This window comes from Symsagittifera roscoffensis, chromosome 7 (genome assembly GCF_963678635.1).
Source record: "Symsagittifera roscoffensis chromosome 7, txSymRosc1.1, whole genome shotgun sequence".
Lineage (NCBI taxonomy): Eukaryota > Metazoa > Xenacoelomorpha > Acoela > Convolutidae > Symsagittifera > Symsagittifera roscoffensis.
The window spans coordinates 60,066,975-60,088,361 of NC_087068.1; the positions used below are offsets into that span (position 1 = coordinate 60,066,975).

General features: G+C 37.4%; 1 protein-coding gene across 1 annotated transcript in view; it reads right to left on the minus strand.

The window, feature by feature from the left end:
• Positions 1–21,387, minus strand: part of LOC134851254 (uncharacterized) — a gene marked incomplete at its 3' end in the record, with an annotated part of 180,541 nt that overhangs the window by 37,482 nt on the left and 121,672 nt on the right. Inside the window, 1 exon segment of the mRNA XM_063867256.1 lies at positions 938–1,357. Coding sequence (XP_063723326.1) covers positions 938–1,357 — 420 coding nt within the window.

Sequence of the window (21,387 nt, forward strand, 5' to 3'; positions counted from 1 at the left end):
ATCCATTTTAATCGATTTTTATCGAAAAAAACCCCATCATAATCCATTATAATCGATTATAATCCATTTTTATTTTCAATGTGGTGGATTATTTTTTGTACACAAAATCCATGAAAATTGATTAAATTTTGTAAATAATGACTCTACTTTTTGCAGCTTTCTGCAAAACTCGAACGAACACGTTCATCCAGGGGCCGCCAATATGAAGTAATTTTGAAGAGGCCAATATGTGGTAATTTTCCAAAAAGCGCCCAAAAACGGCATTTTTGACCAGTTCCCACGTAAATCCCCCAACCTAATCCGTTTTGATGGCATTTTTGACCAGTTCCCACGTAAATCCCCCAACCTAATTTGTAAATTTCAAGAACGCGGTTGAAAATAGGAAAAAAATGAAACTTAGCGAGAGAACAAAATAACTAACTTTAGTTTAACAATATTATGAAAAAATGAAAAAAAAAAAACACTCAAAAAGGTTTAAATAAATGGATTATAATGGAGTATTTTTCTTTTGATAAAATTATTTGAAAATGAGTTGAAAATAATCGATTTTAATCGATTATATTGAATTTTTTTTTGTTATGATTATAATCCATTTTCAATCGTTTATAAGCGATTTTTTTTTGCTATTTCATAGAGACTGACACTGAAAATCCAATATAATTGATTATAATTCGTGAAACTTCAGTGCGGGTACTGCTTTGTAGAAGGAGAGCCCAACTTGTTCAGAAAAGTCAGAACAATTTATCGTTCGGTATGATATTAGAGTTTGATCATTTACCAACAAAAAAACTAAAATGTTTTTTTTGTGGAAAATGATTGAAAGACTAGGCAATTTCAAGCTTATACATTGTAGTTAGTTGCTGATTGATTCACTGAAAGACTGTATTCTACTGCAGTAAGTGTATTGAGTGTAGTAAGTATGTTGTACTCGACTCACCCCTCCATCGCAGAGTGTCTCTGGTCCATGGTCGGATGCTCACTTGGTCTGCTGCCTCCTGGTGCGCCTCTATCGGGTAGTTACAGCCCAGACACAACCCCCTGCTCTCAACTCCAGCGGGCGAGGGGCGGCGACCCTTACTGTTGTTGTTGTTTTTATCGTCTGCACTTGGGGCTGTGCTGCCATTACTCGTTTTGTGTATAGGAGCACGAACAGCTGCACTTTCGGCAGCAGCATTGGTCAGGGGAAGCGAGGTGGGATCCAGGGGCGGCAATTTATCCAGGGGTATGTGGGGGGTGCCGAAGAACTTGACACACTTCTTGGCGGTCAGATTCTTCACGTGGAACAGGTTCTCTTCAAAGTCGTTCTCCATCATCTGTCGTATCTTCTCCTTCCGTCTCTCTACTGTTCGGGGGGACCCTAAACGCCAGTTGAACTTAAGCGGCGACAGAGGAGGCTTTAGTTTGGGGGGAGGAATTCTGGTCGCAGGGGGGGTGGGGGCTGCTGCTGCAGCTGCAGCTGAGTTTAGGTCCATATAAAGCCTAGCATCGCTGTTCACGCTGATTTTATAAGGCGGCAAAATGTGCTCCTCGGTGGACGCTGTGACCGAAGGGTCTAAAGGGGGACCACTACACTCGGTCTGCTGATAATCATAGGGGGGCAATTGCAGACTTCTTTTGTGGTGGGAGGGGGGAACCTGACCGGCCAGACTGGAAAAAGAGGATCCGGAGGATGGGTCCTGGGAAGAGGCACCGGAACCCCTCCGAGTACTTCGAGGAGTGGCCACCGTCCTCATTTTTACAAGAGTATAGTAGATTGCAACAGTTAAGATGAGATAAGATAACTTTACAATGCCAGTGTAATCTGCAGTAGTTAAGGTAAGTAATAAATGATAAATAGTTAGTTATTTTTCAGCCAGTCAAAACAAACATCAAAGACAGTTGTTGGGAGAGCAACAGACGTAGCAGTGGCATGGAGCGAGCGGGGCATTTGGGCATTTGGGCATTTGGGCATTTGGGGAAAGGGGAGGGGGTTGGGGGGTTGGGTGGTTGTTCTAGAGAGGAAAGGGGCCGGGCGTCGTGGTCTGATGAGTTGAGATGTGCTGGTCTAATTTGATCACAACTTGTGACTCGAGTGAATATTGGTTTTATAGTCCTGTTCTGTTCGCTCCACTGACAGTCTAGATTGAGCCAGGAAGTGGCTGGTTGTTTGGAAACACAAGCGAGGATGTTTTTGTCTACTTGGACATTAGCAATATATGCTGGCTATTCAATTGAAGAAGAAAAACAAATTGAGGCTGGCTTTTATGGCCATCGGGTCGATTAGAGCAACAATACCATCTTGGCTGTTGTTAGATTGATAACAACTAACTATGGACTCTATTGGAAAAAGTAGCCAAGTGATAAGACGGTGGTATGCTATGCAAATCTGGTATAATGAGAACATAATTCAGAGCAGGCATTTGCACAGTGTTATTATTATTTTTCTCAGTGTTATCTGGCTCCTCAGCTCATCATGTTCAATTCGCTTTCAGTTCATTCTGCGCCTGTTTTGATGGATGGTTTGTTTCTATAATGGCCGGCCAATTTGCACTATTCGGAGCTGGCTTAGAGTAATTATATATTTATTTACTAACAGTTAGTTCAACACAGCCGTTGAAGTTGCCAGTTGCCGTTAAGTGTACTTTGAATGAATGAAGAAGGTTGTTGCCTTTGGCAGTTATTTCGGATAGCGATGCTGGTTCTTAAACAGAACAATACGGCTTCGGGGCTTTATTGATGTGGTGTTGTGTTAATAGAATACTAGCTGGACTATTGTTGGTCCTTGTCGGTGCTTTAACTTGAGTATAGTGTCGGGGGTATTTGGTATTTGTGGTATAGCTGAAGGAGAAGGAGGAGGAGACGGGGGGGGGGGGGTGGATTTGGTATTTGGTGTAAGATTATGTTGGAATTAGAGTGATACTTGAGACTATCAACAACAGATTGGCAACCATAACCACTACAGAGAAAAGGGGTGGGATAGAATAATTAGGGAGAAGAAGCAGAAGCAGAAGAAGATGAAGAAGAATGCAAAAGTAGAGTATAACTAACAAAAGGGACTATGATGGGCTAAATATTATTGAGGTCTAGAAGAGGAGAGGAAGAATGAAAGAGCAGAAGAGCAGAAGAGATGCACTTCCACACAACCAGCACCCATCACAGAGTCCACAATCATTCGCCTAATATCTCTTTCTCTCTCTCTCTCTCTCTCTCTCTCTCTCTCTCTCTCTCTCCCTCCCATTTCCAATCTTCCATTTCTTTTAACTTCTTTTCCAGCCTAATAGCCAGCCCTAAATTAGTCAAGTCTCGCCAGGTAACAGATGCGTCTTTTGCATATTATTAAACTATGAACTTGCTTTAGTCTGCGAAGTTTCAACTTCAATCCAGTTTTCTTAGCCAGATGTTCTCCCAAAAATGGTAAGGAACAAAGCATGATCATAGTATTCTTCTGCATTCTATTGGATTGCTAAATTTGAACAAAGTACCGAATAGAATCCAATCTGGTCCAGAAGCAATCATTTTTGACAGACTTTTTGGAGCGTCACTTTGCAAACTCAATTGAATCTTCTGATCAAATAGTTCTTTATTAAAAATCAATAATGAAAATGAGAAAAAACAAAGCTGCTCAAAATAAAAACTGTCTGTCCAGCCCTCTCCACATTTTGGCAGCACTTTCGTTTGCTCAACAATCAAAGTGATGAAAACTTACAATTGGCTAAGTTGAAATTCATTCAATCGCACAAATTGTGTTCGCTCTTGTCTGTACTACTACAGGTATAAAACAACACAACAACAGTATCCGAAATTGTTCACTGAAAGTTGTTTTTGGAAGCAATACTCCAAACTCTGTTCAAATCAATTTGTTCCTGGTGAAAAGGAGAAGTAATCGGTTGTAGATAGCGTGGCAAAACGAAACTAATGCCACCTGGGAAAACGTTTCTTAAAGTTATCGGTAAACATGCAGCTAGAGAAATTTTCTTCTCAATGAATCACAAATGAAAAAGATCACACATGAAATGGTTCCGAAAAGATTCTACAGATTTTGAGATTCAATGTTTCCGAAAACATTTTGAAATGCAGCTAAGATTGAAAAATCAAGTACTTGCTAATTTTCTTAAGTACAAAAAAAGCACTTAGTTTTTCGTTTTTAGTTTTAATTTCTAGCTAAATTTTTCTGGATTTTCGAAATTTAAAATTTAAATGCTCGTTTTGTTCTGATATTAGCCTTTTCAATCTACTTATGATAAGTTACACTATTAAAAAATAGCTTTCCGAATTAAATAAAAATTCTAACAATTAACTTTCGTAAACTTGTAGCTTGTTTAAAGTTAGAATTTTGATTAATGATGTGCGCCTCCGAAATCACAGCCAATTTTTTTGAGGCAAACTGGACCTACGTTACTCAAACGCGTTACTAAGCTCAATGTATGTCTTTTTGTAGTTCCTGCACCAGAGTTTTATGGATAACAATCAATTAAACTGGATTCTCATTGTCAGTCTCTAAAAACTTCTAAAATAATTCACTAAAACATCTAACTAGTCAATAGTATATTTTCAAAAGTTAAATTGATGAAGTCTGTTATAATCGATTATAATGGTTTATAAAAGATTATCTTTGATTATTGAGGTAAATTTTTTGTGAGTCAGACTAACACAGTTCAAAAATGTTTCAAATACGAATGTTGCATTCGCTATATTGAGATTTACTATTCATTTTATGAGAAACTCTCTGCTTTCTTTTGTTTTATCTATTGTTCAGAACTTTATCCAATACTTTGAAATTTTTGATAGTTTCTAAACAAACGCAGGAAGTGCTTAATTATAATGGAGAAGAATCCGAATTTATTTTGTAGTTTTACAAAAAACAAGGTTGAAAGTTTTTGGCTTCTGCAGAAATATCAAACAGCAAAATAAGCTAAAAAAATTTTTTCATCGAACTTTTGTTGAAAAAAATTAAATTATTACTCCGATTTTTGAGCAACATGACGGAATATTTGTGCTTGGAGTTTTTTTTCGGCAGACTAATTTCCTTTTTTTAACTAGTAATTTTGACGGAATTTTAAAAGTATCATTCGAAAAGCAGTATTGTTGCCGTGAACTCAAACTAAAAAAGATTTTCTACCTGTGATCATTTTTTGTAAAGCTATGAGTGTTGAAACACTGCCAATAAGGCCAACTATGGACAATAAACGCGCGATACTTTTTGCTCTTTAAGCGCATAAACGGAGATCAAATCCTTCGGAAAAATATGTTACGTTACTAGGAGTGAAATCTATCTTTTTGTATTTATTATGGCGAGTGGGCAACAATTTAATTTTTTAAATTTCTGATTGAAAAAATCATCATTGCTTTAAAGCAAGACTGCTACATACACCTTAAAAGGGTAATCGGAACAATCAGGGCTTCGCTCTGATACGAGCAGTCTTGTAATTGTTTATAACGAAATGTAATGGTTTTAGTTTCCATGGAAAAAATTGGTTGCAGTGACAATATTCTTGATTTTATAATCAAGTTTTGCTTCAAAAAGGATTAGAGGGATAGTATTATGAACAAAGCTGCGGTTGGAACTTCAAACTTTAGAAAGTTGGAGGAGTAGTAAGTTTGAAGCATATAATTTAATAGTGGTGTGCACTCCGGGCTGGGCCCATGCAGATCAAGAAATCGATCCCCCGAGGGATCAGATTTATATAAATTTGGTCTAAATAAGAATAACCACCCCGAGTCTATATATTCCAGGAGAAAAAAAACATCAAATTTGATGACGAGCAGCCAAAACAGTCAGATATTGTCTCGATAGGATAGTTTTTGTTAGTCAAGTCGCCCTAATGGTCTATTTCTTGTAAACAGTCTTTCAAATGATTTAGCTCTTAAGGTTTTTTGGGTAGACGAACGATGAATGTTAAGGCTTATTTGTCTTCGAAGGAGAGGAACAACATTCGAGTTGTTCCACCGAATACGTCAAACTGGTGTTCTGTCTGCCCTCTTGTTAAAAATATTTTCATTTTCCGGGGATGGGAATATTGCCTCATTCCCAAGCAACAACAAGCACGAATCATGATGAACATCAACCAATAGATATTCAACCACTTCGCTCGTCTATTACCAACGCCCCCTTCCCCTTTCCCTATGGAAACCCATTGGTGGGAATGTGCATCATCAGGCAACAGCTACTTGAAGCTGTAAGTGTTTAATGCGAAGTTAAAATATAATTTCGTTCATGCTTTGATGTCAGGCTTAAGATAAGCCTTGGGATGCAATAATACGAATTCAATGCTGAGGGGGCATTAGAGAGGCGCCATGAAAGTTAGCTGTGTTGTTATAAAGTAAGTTCACGTATGTAGAAGGGGTGGGAAGGGGTGAGGTTATGGGAGGGGAAGGGGGTGTTTGACATGGTCTATAATCACATCAATGCGTGTGATCATGCCAATAAACACTCAATCAGTTAGTTTTGCTCCAATGGCGATACAACTAACACTAGAAAAAGACGCGTGTCCCCCATGGAATTGAAATTCAATTCTGCCGGCCTAAGAATTCGTCCAAGGCAACATTATGAACAAATAGGAATACCCTTTTGCACGCAAATTGGACGGACCTCAGCCAATTGGACCCGCCTATAGGGTGGAAAAAACGAGTGAAATTCTCAAATAAGCAAACTAAGAACTTCCCAATCAAATCAATTCAATTCAATTCTATTCAATGCAATTAAACTCAGCTCAATTCATATCTATTTGGAATACTTGAAGCAACTGCAGCCCCTTTTGCCCAAAAAAGGGCCACAAGACAAACACGAGCAGTACTATGGAAAGTATTTGATCTGTTGCTCGACTCCATTCTATCAAATGGTCCAGTCAAGTGAATTGCAATCAATCTCGCCCTCTTCTATTACTGGTTGTCTGCCTATTTTGTCCATAGCCAATGTGGCTTATTGTGAGTTAACAAGGCAAGTAGAAAGGACAGAGGCACAGAAGCATTGTCTTCTATTTAGTGCCTAGCAGTGGAAAAACCTGTATGGACGTGGCCACTTGTGGCTAGATGCAATGTATGCAATATACTCGATCGCTCATTAAGGTTGAATAGGTGATAGAGATACTGGAAAAACAGGACTGAAATAGCCCAACACTGGAGAGTGAACAAATTAAAGATAAATCTTGCCCAGTCCGCTTCCATTAAATTCTAGTTTTATTGTCTATTTTTTCATTTTTATCCCTTCTTTCAAACTGAAATCTGGATCGGACAGATTGGTAGAGGCGAAAGAGCAATAAACATAGCCATAACTTCTCTGCTGTACTCAGTCCATCGCAATCCAATCCATCATCCACGCTGACTTCTCCATAAAGTGGCCCATTAAGCTTAACCTTTGAAATAAGCGGACAGATAAATGAAGACAAAAAATGTTGTTTTTAGATCCACACAATTCAACTCAACCAGTAAAAACATGAGCTAGTTGAATTAACTCGTTTAGGAGAAAAACTACAAAATGAGATACATGTTTAAATGAGCAGATTGTAATAAGGGAGCCACTGTTTCTAGAACAACTCGCGAACTTAAACTTGTCCTTCCTTGAATACCATCTAACAAACTTTTGAAGAACACCAACAAAAGACCATAACTTTGTAATGACCAATACTCAGTTTTGGGTACTCTTTTAAAAGCTCCTTCAGAAGTGTGATCCCGCCAGCCAGATCACTCGAAATATACCTGAAGTATTTCAAGTGGATGAAAAAAAATTAAAATAAAGCAATTCTTCCTTTGATTCGCCTCTAAAAATTTTTTCAAAAAGGGACAATTGATAGTTTTTCCGGGACCATAATAATAAAGGATGTTTTTAACGGGACCATACGTCTGTAGTAGCACCGAATTTTTGCTTTGGCTAATGGAAGTTACTACGTTTCTGAATCGCAAACAATTCGGAACTCGAACAACTCCTATTTAAATTGTTTTTGAAAAATTTGATTAGAAAAAATTGTTCACTGGAAGTTTGTGAACAAATAGCTTGAATGGTGACGAAGTACGCGTAGAAAAAATAGAGTATAACCTTGCTAACAAATTAAATCATCAGATGAAATGTCAAACTATTGTCATAGTATCTAAATTAGTTCATCATTTGAGTCCAGTTTCATTCTAGTTGTTGCTATTTAATTTATCTATGTCTGGCGCTAACTGGTATTCAACCTACGGAGTTGTCTGTCACCTTTGGTTGACCGCCATTTCATTGTCTCCGACTAACTTTCTACTTTACGGTTACTCAACCTATTGGATCATTTAACTTATGGAAACCGTGTTTTCTCATGGCGCAGCCAGCAGGTCAATATGGGGGAAAAACCCACTTGGGATTACATCGTTTGGCCCTCAACGTTCGCAGAGCCACCAATGCTATGGGAGTTTTGGTTTAAACGATTTCAATGGGGGATGGTGGCTAAACACAGTATCAATCCGAGAAATTTTTACTATGCCAGTACTTTAACAGCAGCGCAGGTTACGGCACTACCGGAGGAGGTAGACGGGAAAGATCGGATGACGTCGGAGCAACCTCTAATCTCGAACTTGTACTTGTGTCTGGGGGAGAACGGACAAGATGAATTGCATAAAAGGAGGCCACATCTGGATCTATCTACAACCCGGTATTCTAGGATATTAGATGCCATAGAAACGGAGTTTAGAAAAAAAGGAATGAAACCTATGAAACATTCCAATTATTGGCACGAAAACAACACATTGGAGAATCCTTGGAACAGTTCTACTGAGTTTTAAGCGGACTGGCCGCCCGATGAAATTTTGAAGCGTGGGAGACCATAATTTTGCGGGATGTATTCATTGTGAACATGAATAAAAGAGAGATGCACAGAACGAGCTATGCCGATCAACAAAGACACCAGAGGAGTTGTACCGTATTGCGTTGTCATATGAACGTGGATATAAGTATGCTAAATCATATGGTTCGGCAACCGGGGGAGCAACAACCAGCGGTACCACCGGTGGAGCTGGAGCGTTTCAAATAAAAACGGAACCGGTGGGGACAATCCGAAGAGGATACCGAAATATTAGACAGCGCGGCCGTGGATCGTTCAGGAGACAATCAGACATGAGAGGGGAGCGTCTAAAAGGTGCTATAATTGTGATCAACCCAATTTTACTCCGGAACATCTTACTAGATGCCCAGACAAAAATGCGACATGTAATTTCTGCCGAAAGACGGGACATTACGAGAAAACTTGTCGGGGAAAACGGACTAACTGGAGAAGACCTGCGGTGGGACTAATTCAAAACCAGGAGGATGTGGATGGTAGTGAGATAGGCGACGCTGAGGATACCTATTCTCAAGATGAAAATTCAGTCGGATGGGTTAACACACCAGATAAGAGGCAACCATCGCGGGATTCGGACAGCTCAGGAGACTATGTTGTAATGGCTATCAAATCTCGGAGGGAAACTGAATGTAAAGTGGCCGGCGCTCGACTACCAATTAAGATAAATGGTAAGCAAACAAACGTCTGGATAGATAGCGGATCACCGATCTCAAAATTCACAGTTGGAGAGCTGTAACGACGTTGGGCACCGCAGGCGTAAACGTGAAGGCAACAGCACCGGAGGACGACAAGTTCAGGGACTACGGGAACAATCTTTAGGGCTGTTAGGAACGATGAACGTATCATTGGAGACGAACGGATGGGTGACTGACGCGAACATCAAAGTAATAGGAGGAAACAGACCGTCGATTATTGGGAGAGACCTAAAGCCAAATCTGGGATTGCATATAGTGCAAAGAACACCGGAGGAGAAGGCGATGTCAGTTCAAGAAGAACAACCGGGGGCCGAAACAACAGGGGAGGAGGATTCATTAGATCCCTGGCAGACTTATTTCATCCCGAAGAAAAGGGCGCCGGGTCAAATCGCTGCACCATCAACGCCGTGGGACCTGAAAAAGAATTTATTGGCGAACTAACCATGCAGCTCAAAAGGCACCACAGACACCTACCAAAGCACCGTAGGAAAACGATCTAAACTCCAAATCAGGGACAGAGTGGAGGATTCGGAATCGGACGAGGATGATTATTTACCGCTGGCAACGACAAGACAAGCTATCGAAACGACGATTGAGGGCAACCCGGCAGCGGATGTTGAAGGAGAGAGACAAGGAACGTCTAGTGGGGGACAAAATCAGGGACCGACGGAGACGATAACGATTCGACCGAGCGATTACGAGGCGGCGGCTGAGTGTACGATTGCACGAGAGGCGGAAATCGAGACCAACCGAAGAAAAGACGACAACAAGGAAAATACACAACAGGAGACGGAGCGCGAAGTAACACAAAATCCACAAACCGGAGGGAAAAAGCGGGACAGGAAACAACGGCTTGTTGTTTCGTATTCGAGCCAAGATTCGGCGAGCTTATTGGACGAGACCAGCTCAAGACGGTCGGGCAGAAAGCGCACAGCAGTGACCAAGATGGGTGCAGTCATGATTGACAACATTCAAAAAGTGGAAAAATTAAGGACAAAATAAGGAAGAGGGAAAACATGAAAAAGAAAACTTAAAAACATTCTAAGGTCCAGGGAGAGGGCATACCGTGAAGCGGCAAAAACTCAACTGTTTAAGTTTAAATGTAGTCGCAGTCAGTAAACAAAAATCTAGTTAAAACTCGTCTTTAATTTTCTTTCATTCATACAACAACATTTCATTGAGTATCTAAATTAAGTCATCATTTCTTACAAGAAGGGGAATGTCATAGTATCTAAATTAGTTCATCATTTGAGTCCAGTTTCATACTAGTTGTTGCTATGTAATTTATCTATCTGTCTGGCGCTTGCTGGTTTTAACCTTCGGAGTTGTCTGTCACCTTTGGTTGACCGCCATTTCATTGTCTCCGACTAACTTTATACTTTACGGTTACTCAACTTATTGGATCAATTAACTTATCGAAATCGTGTTTTCTCACTATAGATGACTAACATGACATTTCTTTTTCGACCGATGTTCTACTTTTAATAAATTTTTTTGAACAGTTTAGATTAGTCTGCTATGAAAAAAGCCAACTTAATTGTTGTTTCTACTACTTAGATAAAAATTTGAGCAAAAAAGCTTTTGAGCAAAAACGAAAATTCAGAAACAACTGAAAATTGTTTCGATGTGGAATGCCATCGGTCCAAGCGAAAATTTCCGGAGAGCTAACAAAAAATTGTTTTCAATGTGTGACTAGACTGATGAGTCGAGCTTCATAATGAAATTGATGCTAAAAAACTTTAAGCTCAGTTTTCTTTTGAAAGAGCTCGGAATCGCTGGGAAAACGCCTCGTTAAATTCTTTGTACTACTTGAGATTCAAATTGATATATGCTAAAATGTGACCTCGATGTTCAAAAAAGAATTGTACAATCATTTTCAAGAGTTTCCACTTGTTTTTTTAAAATTTAAATTTGAACAAATGATTAGGGATCAAATGGAATTCCTTAAGACAAAGAATGCAAAAAAATGCCAAAAATTCACAAAATCAAGCAGACTTTAACAATCAAACACAAGTAAGTGTTACATTATTTGACGCTGGAACTTTATGTTCGATTGCGAAAGAAAGAATGCTTTGTTCACCGCGCTATCCAATTTACACAAAGAAATGAGATGGCAAAATCTGTTGAGCTGAATTTACGTCTGCAAAAAGCAGCAACAACCGAAATTATCAAAACTTTCAATAAAGTTGTTGTCGAATCATACTTCGGAAAATTAATTAAATTAAAAAAAAAGAAAAAAATTAGAACCGCAACTACTAAAAAAAAATTTGCAGAGTTTTTCATATAAGTTTCTTTATCTGTCAACAAAATAAAAGGGGATATTGTTAGTGCAGTAAATTCTAATTTAGCTGAAAACTTCATGTTTGAGTTCTGTTATCTACAAGTGGAAATAAAACTTGACTTGGAACTGCCCTAAAGTGATCGTATAGTTTCATATATGGTGTGAAACAGATTACATTTAACTACACTTCAATTTTTTCAGCAATCGTCAATTTTACAGCAAGGAAAAGTAAAAAAGTGGTCCTGAAAATGAAGGATAAAATGGGTGAAAAAGTAGTGGAGGAGTTTGTTGCTTTAAAATCTAAACTCTTCTCTGAACTAAGTATTGGTTGGTTGGTTGCCCGATTGTAATTATCCCTACTCAAAAACACATTTCTAATTGGTCCACAAATTGGAGGCTCCTTGTTGTTATGTTTGGCTCTGTTTAGAGTTACACCAAAAAAAGTACCAGCCACTTACAAAAGAGGATGCTGCGTATTCAGTTCGCAGATTGTTCAATCGATAAAAGCATCCGTGAACTGAAATCTTAGTCAATCAAAAAAGAGAAAGAGCAAACACAAACAGAACTCAGCACCAACTATAGCTTTCTCCTTCAGACAGCAAACGATACCTTGTTTTTGAGGGTATAGGCATTCTACCTATCGTAAGTTATCAAATACGAAAGATAACTTTAAACACCTATTTTTGGTAACGGTAATCAATTATAAATGTTGACCAAGACTGCTCGTATCAGGGCGAAGCCCTGAATGTTCCGACTGCTTTTTTAAAAATATCAATCCTTAAACCCTCATAACTTTACGAGAAATGATCACAGGTGCAATATCATTGAGCTCAGGACAACAATACTTTTCGAATGATATAAAAAAATCCCGTCAAAAATGGCTAGTTAGAAAGTCGAAATTTGTCTGAAGAACAAAAAACCCACCCGAGCACAAATATTCCGTTTCTTTCGTATCGAAAGTCGGAACAAAAACTTTCGGTTGAAACTACGTATTTAATTGTTCCGACTTTCGATACGAAAGTAACGGAATATTTGTGCTCGGGTTGGGTTTTTTTTTCTTCAGACAAAATTCGACTTTTTAACTAGCCATTTTTGACGGAAATTTTTTATATCATTCAAAAGATATTGTTGTTCTGAGCTTAAACTTGAAAAAGTATTTCCCCTTTGATCATTTTTCGTAAAGTTATGAAGGTTTAAAGATTGCCATTTTGGCCATTTTGACCAATTTGGGACAATTAATGCGCGATATAATTCGCGCTATTAACTGGTTGAACGAAGCTTATTTGGTTCCAAACTGGTTCCAAATTGGTTGAACGAAGCTTATTTGCCATAATTGATTTGTTACAAGGAACAAAAACTATCACTTTGTACTTTATATGGCGTGTGGGGGTATGATTTTAATTAAAAAAAGATCAAATTTCACAAAAAAAGTTTCATTTTGTCTATTACATTCAATTTTTTCATTTATTACTGCTCCATAAACCTTAGTAGGCTGTCGGAACATTCAGGGCTTCGCCTTGATACGAGCAGTCTAGGTTTCATTTGGTATTTGGTTTTGCCATAGTAATGTTTCTCCTAATCAACTAACTTCGTGCTCTTTCACGTTTTTTTTTCTGAGCTTCATCGGAAGTTAAAGCAACTCGTTCTCACAATGTTCTGAAACTAATTTTTTTTCTACAATCAAAAGTGGCAAATATTAACTTCGGAAACTTTTGCAGCGAAAATGGTTTTTCAGCTTTGTTAAAATTTGATTCATAGTTCTGTTCTTAGATCATTTCAATTTTTTCGATTGTTAGTGCGGGATTGTATGCAACTAAGTGAAAAAAAAACAATTTACTACTAGCAACAGTTAAGCTACTTTGGCAAAAATGCCCATGCTATACTTCAAACTGTACACTCTGTTCCAAAGCCCAAATTAGTGGATATAAATTCGATAGTTCAATTGCACGACAGAACAAAAACTTGGTTAGTTAAGGAACAAATTAGGGGTTAAAATTGAAACAAACGTCCTTTAATACTCTAACTACAATTAAAAAACTCTTGAACACTTAGAACAATTTCAGTTAATCAAATCAAAATTACATAATGCGAAGACAAAGGAATTATCTTCAAAATATACTGCAAAACTTAAACCATGAAGCTTGGAAACATATTGAACGAAACTCCAAATTTCGCAAGTAGTCTCCCTTTAACTCCCCAAGATAGCATGAGTGGCCAAAATTGTAGTAGTTTTAGTACTTTAGAAAGTTAAAAAAAGAATTTAAGGTTACCCCATTTTTTTGAGGGAAATGCTTTTTGTAGCTATTTTTACATACTTTTAATAGTGTCCAAACCACAAAGTTCAAAAAATAAGGAAAAGGTTGCTTGAAAAGGTTGCGAAGCGAGAATTTTTTTTTGGTTGAGCGTCAATAACTTGCGCAGTTTGAAATAAAATTTTTTTATCAGAAAGTAAATTTCAATTTTGAGATCATTCTTTCTTTTCCCTTTTCTCTCAAAAAAGCGACAATTTAGACTTTAAAGTGCTGATATGAATTATGCGGACAAAACGCATTAAATTGGACATTTAAAAAGGATTTTACTAGAACTAGGTTGAGTTTTGGGGAAAACTGATGAAAACAACATTATTTTACGATTTCTAGCAGAATCAAAATGGTGGAAAAAACTTTGCAAAATTTGCGCTTAAAACTTGACCCTAAAAACGCATGTTTTCTTGGTTATTTAAAAAATGTGTCAAAAATACCAGTCAAATAGCGAAAAAGTGACATCCAACTGAACCTCTTACGTAGTTCAACAAATTTTTCCGGCGCCTTCAGAAATGGATATCGTAAAATAGTACAAAAGGGGACCCTTTGGGTCAACAGGGGGTCGAATCCATGAGGGGGGATGCGCCCCCCATTAAATCCGCTGATGTTAACGGTACAATCAACTGGTCTTAAAACAACAAGCCAGCAAATCCCATCATATCACGCGGGTCAAAACGAATGACTTAAATTTCAGTAAAGTGTCCAAAAATAACCGTTCTGACAGTCTTGACCAAAAAAAGTTATCTTTTGATGAACATTGCCACCGCTCGCGTCTGTTAGTAGATCCGAGAGATAGTTTGAGTCTAATCGATCGCTACTAATTGAACCAGTAATTTGAAAGTAAAGTTGGCCAATTGGATTAATATTAATTACAATCATTCGAAATATTGATGCAAGGCAGCCTAAAATGAAACAGTCGCGTCTAAATTAGCCTCAAAAAACATCCTTTCTCTCGTTTCTGTCATTTTCTCCATAGAAGTTTCCATAATTATCCCGAGTCAGATTGGGTCCCATGCAGGAGACTTCCATTTTGTTATCGCAATTTTGCAGTTTTTTCTGCGTTTAATTTAAGAACCTGCAGGGTCCATATTGAGACCATGTGTGAGCCTTACCGTGGCCGTCCTGTATATGATCTGCAAATTTGCTGTTCTAGCTAACTATATCGAGCTTATACAAATTCAGCCAGCTAAAAATCCAGCTTATATACTGGATTTTTTTACTATTTGCAATTGTTTTACAGTTTTGCAAGCCAAAAAAAAACAATTAAATCAATCTCTGGTATTTTTTGCTTGTGTTCGACTTTGTTGCGACCGACTCGACTTTATATTTGAAGTTTGTTGTTCGAATCTTTGATTTGACTTTTTGTTTGACCTTGTGTTTCGATTTTGTGTCCAACTTTATATTTCGATTTTGGGTTCGACCTCATATTTCGACTTTGTGTTCAAAGTTATGTTTCGAACGACTCGATTATAATTTTCGACTTAGAGTTCGACTATAAGGCCTTTTCGACCACGGATTTTCGATCGGACTCTGACATAAGTTTGACACGCCTCGGTCGAAACATAAATTGCAAACCTCGGCCCTGTTGGCAATCTGACCCGGTAGCCGCGTCGTCCATAGTCGCAATAGCTTCTGCTTTATACGTAAGTTTTGAGCTGTAAAATGCATCCGTTTATGGGGCGACATAAGAAAGAAAAGACCCTGGATGTTTTTTTTGAAGTACATCCACGTACAAAAAATTGGTGCACTTTTCAATTGAATGAATTTTCCTTTTTGATTCGAAAAAAGAATTAAAACCAAGCAGAGAAAAACGAAAAAATTGTTCTTTAAATTTAGTTTTTTAATGATGTAACTCTTTATCTTGTTTACATTTTAGACTCTTCGAGGCAGGCTGTCATAAAACTCCTGATTCTTCTCGGTCGGGTATTGCAGAAATTTTGTTTTGAAATTATCAAATAATTGTTGACCAGAAACCTCAAAATCAAACTCTGGTTACAATTTTTGTTTGCGGTCGAGCCATAATTTCTCTATGATCTTCAAGTCAGCTGATTGATCTGGCCAAGTGGTCCAGCTTATGTTGGTTATTGAGAAAGAGCGGATTCGTGTGAGTAGACGCCTTGGTCTGATGAAAAGCCTATTCATCGCCACAGAAATAGTCCAATTTAAAGGGTAAACAGGAGTGACGGGTATCGATTGCTTATCTGTGCATTAAAGTTTCCATAAAATTTAAATACTTTGTTGACTGCATAATAGGAATCACACGCCCATATCGTAACAGAAAATTTTCTTTGAGTTTTCATAACGCACATTTGATAGCAATTAAGTTGAGTTCTTGGACGTTATTTATCTAATTTATTTTGATTAATTATCAATAACTGGCATTCGTCAGAAAAAAACAAAGTGTTTTATTTAAAAAAAATCCAGTTTTATCAAATTTTGCACCAAACAATCCGCAGTTTTCGTTTTTTTTCTGCAGAAAATGTTGTAGACTGTTTTTTCAATTCGGCAAACAAATTTTTACCGCTAGATTTATTTCTTATTTGAAATTGAGTTCATTTGAACTTGAAGTTTGTGTTCGACTCTTTGTTTCGACTTTTTGTTTGACCTTGTGCTTCAATTTTGTGTCCAATTTTGTATTTCGATTTTGGGTTCGACCTCTTATTTCGACTTTTTGTTCAAATTTATGTTTCGAACGACTCGATTTTATCTTTCGACTTAGAGTTCGACTATAAGGCCTTTTCGACTACGGACTTTTGATCGGACCCTGACATGTGTTTGACACACCTCGGTCGAAACATAAATCACAAACCTCGGCCCTGTTCGCAATCTGACCCGGTAGCCGCGTCGTCCATAGTCGCAATAGCTTCTGCTTTATACGTAAGTTTTGAGCTGAGAAAAGCATCCGTTTACGGGGCGACTTATGGAAGAAAAGACCCTGGATGTTTTTTTGAAGTACATCCACGTACAAAAAAATTGGTGCACCCTTCAATTGAATGAATTTTCCTTTTTGATTCGAAAAAAGAATTGAAGACAAGCAGAGAGAAACGAAAAAATAGTTCTTTAAATTTACTTTTTCAATGATGTATCTCTTTATCTTGCTTACATTTTAAACTCTTCGAGGCAGGCTGCCATAAAACTCGTGATTCTTCTCGGTCGGGTATTCCAGATTTTTTTTTGAAATTATCAAATAATTGTTGACCAGAATCCTCAGAACCAAACTTTGATTACTATTTTTAATAGCGGTCGAGCCATAAACTCTCTATGATCTTCAAGTCAGCTGATTGATCTAGCCAAGTGGTCCAGCTTATGTTGTTTATTGAGAAACAGCGGATTCGTAAGAGTAGACGCTTTGGTCTGATGAAAAGCAAATTCATCGCCACAAGAAGAGTCCAATTTAATGGGTAAACAGGAGTGCAGGGTATCGATATAGCGATATGCTTATCTGTACATTGAATTGTTCAGAAAAAAAACAAAGGGTCTTACTGTAGAAAATTCCAGTTTTTTCATGTTTTGCTTGAAACAATCCGCAGTTTTCGTTTTTTTCTGCAGAAAATGCTGTAGACTGTTTTTTCAATTCGGCAAACAAATTTTTACCGCGAGATTTAATTTTTTATTTGAGTTTGAGTTCAATTGTACTTTAAGTTTGTGTTCGACTCTTTGTTTCGACTTTTTGTTTGACCTTGTGTTTCGATTTCGTATCCAACTTTATATTTCAATTTTGGGTTCGACCTCATTTTTGACTTTGTGTTCAAAGTTATATTTCGAACGACTCGATTTTATCTTTCAACTTAGAGTTCGACTATAAGGCCTTTTCGACTGCGGATTTTTGATCGGACTCTGACTTGTGTTCGACACGCCTCGGTCGAAACATAAATCGCAAACCTCGGCCATAATGGCAATCTGACCCGGTAGCCGCGTCATCCATAGTCGCATTAGCTTCTGTTTTATATGTTAGTTTTGAGCTGAGAAATGCATCCGTTTATGGGGCGACATATGAAAGAGAAGACCCTGGATGTTTTTTGAAGTACGTCCACGTACAAAAAGTTTGGTGCACTTTTCAATTGAATGATTTTTCCTTTTTGATTCGAAAAAAGAATTGAAGACAAGCAGAGAGAAACGAAAAAATAAGTCTTTAAATTTAATTTTTCAATGATGAATATCTTTATCTTGCTTACATTTTAAACTCTTCGAGGCAGGCTGTAATAAAACTCCTGATTCTTCTCGGTCGGGTATTGCAGAAATTTTTTTTGAAATTATCAATTAATTGTTGACCAGAAGCCTCAGAACCAAACTCTGATTACAATTTTTAATAGCGGTCGAGCCATAAACTCTCTATGATCTTCAAGTCAGCTGATTGATCTGGCCAAGTGGTCCAGCTTATGTTGTTTATTGAGAAACAGCGGATTCCTAAGAGTAGACGCTTTGGTCTGATGAAAAGCATATTCATCGCCACAAGAAGAGTCCAATTTAATGGGTAAACAGGAGTGCAGGCTATCGATATATCGATATGCTTATCTGTACATTGAATTGTTCAGAAAAAAAAACAAAGGGTCTTACTGTAGAAAATTCCAGTTTTTTCATGTTTTGCTTGAAACAATCCGCATTTTTCGTTTTTTTCTGCAGAAAATGCTGTAGACTGTTTTTTCAATTCGGCAAACAAATTTTTACCGCGAGATTTAATTTCTTATTTGAGTTTGAGTTCAATTGTACTTTAAGTTTGTGTTCGACTCTTTGTTTCGACTTTTTGTTTGACCTTGTGTTTCGATTTCGTATCCAACTTTATATTTCGATTTTGGGTTCGACCTCATTTTTGACTTTGTGGTCAAAGTTATATTTCGAACGACTCGATTTTATCTTTCAACTTAGAGTTCGACTATAAGGCCTTTTCGACTGCGGATTTTTGATCGGACTCTGACTTGTGTTCGACACGCTTGGGTCGAAACATAAATCTTAAATTTCGGTCATGATGGCAATCTGACCCGGTAGCCGCGTCATCCATAGTCGCATTAGCTTCTGTTTTATATGTTAGTTTCGAGCTGAGAAATGCATCCGTTTATGGGGCGCCATATGAAAGAGAAGACCCTGGATGTTTTTTGAAGTACATCCACGTACAAAAAGTTTGGTGCACTTTTCAATTGAATGATTTTATCTTTTTTGATTCGAAAAAAAAATAAGACCCAGCAGAGAAAAACGAAAAAATTGTTATTTATATTTAATTTTTGAATGATGTATCTCTTTATCTTGCTTAGTTTTTTAACTCTTCGAGGAAGGCTGTCATGCATTTCCTGATTCTTCTCGGTCGGGTATTCCAGAATTTTCTTTTGAAATTATCAAATAATAGTTGACCAGAAGCCTCAGAACCAAACTCTGATTGCAATTTTTGTTTGCAGTCGAGCCAAAATTTCTCTATGATCTTCAAGTCAGCTGATTGATCTGGTTAAAGGGTCCAGCTTATGTTGTTTATCCAGAAACAGCGGATTCGTGTGAGTAGACGCCTTGGTCTGATGAAAAGCCTATTCATCGTCACAAGATGAGTCCAATTTAATGGGTTAACAGGAGTTCAGGGTATCGAAAGGCTTATCTGTGAATTAAAGTTTCCTGAAAGTTTTAATATTTTTTGGCTCCATAAAAGGAGTCACACGCCCATATCATAACAGAAAGCTTTCTTTGAGTTTTTGTAACACACTTGTGACGGCAATAAAGTTGAGTTTTTGGACGTTATTTGCCTAATTTATTTTGATTATTTATCAATAACTGGCAGTCGTCAGAAAAAAAGCAAAGGGTCTTAATTGTAAAAAGTTCCAGTTTTATCCAGTTTTGCACCAAACAATCCGCAGTTTTCGTTTTTTTTCTATTTGCAGAAATTGCTGTAGACTGTTTTTTCAATTCGGCAAACATATTTTTACTGCGAGATATAATTTCTTATTTTGTTGTTTTGAACTTGATAAAATTGGTCTGAATATTAATGTTTTTTAAGTTTTTAGCTAGATTTTGGCGACGTATTTGAAATAGTTTTCTAATTCTATGCTCAGATAATTTAGTTTTCTCCAAAAACTCTGTTTTGCACTCAAGAGTCTTGTTTTTTTGCTTTGTTTTCAATATTCTGTTGATTGTATTCTTTGAGCCATTCAAAATATCAACAATTTTTGTTACCTTAAAGTTCTATTTCTTCAGTTTTATATCAATTTTTCGCGGTTGTTTTTTTTTCTATAAATACCACAACAGTTTAAATATCGTTATAATATCAAGTTGAGAGTTAAAATTTCTTTGAAATTGACTGGAAACAGATAAACTCTGTGGTGAAATGATTTTGATTTGATATGTGAAAAAAAGAGTAGATATGGAAAAAGTATAAAAAGAAAAATTTAAAAGATTTTACGCAATAAACATTTCATAAAATCAAATGCAACAATTCACGTGATTGAACTTTTGAAGCCGAGGGAAAAATAGAGGCGCCGCAAGGCCATACTCTTTACCTTTCTACCATTCTACAATTCTTCATAAGGTGCTAAACTGGGACTAAATATATCTGAATTAGGGTGGGCGGCCATCATAGTCTCAATTGTGGTCCGGGGAGAAGGATCTGTATGAAGGTTTTGGTGCTGCTGCTGGAGCTACTTCCAAAGTTGACCGTTTAGCCGAGGAGGACAGAAAAGAAGGCACCGACCATTTTCTGGAGTGGAACCACGCCATAATTTATGTCCGATAATTCAAAGCATTCCTTTTTTTCGGCGCTTAAGGATACCAACAGCCAAGACTGCCAAAATATTTATTATTCCCACTGGGCATATTTTTTTACCGACAAAAATTAGCATTTAAATTGGCCAGAATCCTGAATCAATCATTGTTTCTTGAGTTAAACTTTGCTAAAAATTTTTTGCCGCCATTTATTTTAATTAATGCGCAATAGTTGACACATGCACATAAAACAAAAGTAAGCCGGAAAAAAACAAAGGGGCTTATTGTAGAAAATTCCAGTTTTTTCATGTTTTGCACAAAACAATCCGCAGTTTTCGTTTTTTTTTGCAGAAACTGCTGTAAACTGTTTTTTCAATTCGGCAAACTTTTTTTTACCGCGAGATATAATTCCTTATTTGAGTTTGAGTTCAATTGTACTTTAAGTTTGTGTTCGACTCTTGTTTTCGATTTTTTGTTTGACCTTGTGTTTCGATTTCGTATCCAACTTTATATTTCGATTTTGGGTTCGACCTCATTTTTGACTTTGTGTTCAAAGTTATGTTTCGAACGACTCGATTTTATCTTTCAACTTAGAGTTCGACTATAAGGCCTTTTCGACTGCGGATTTTGATCGGACTCTGACTTGT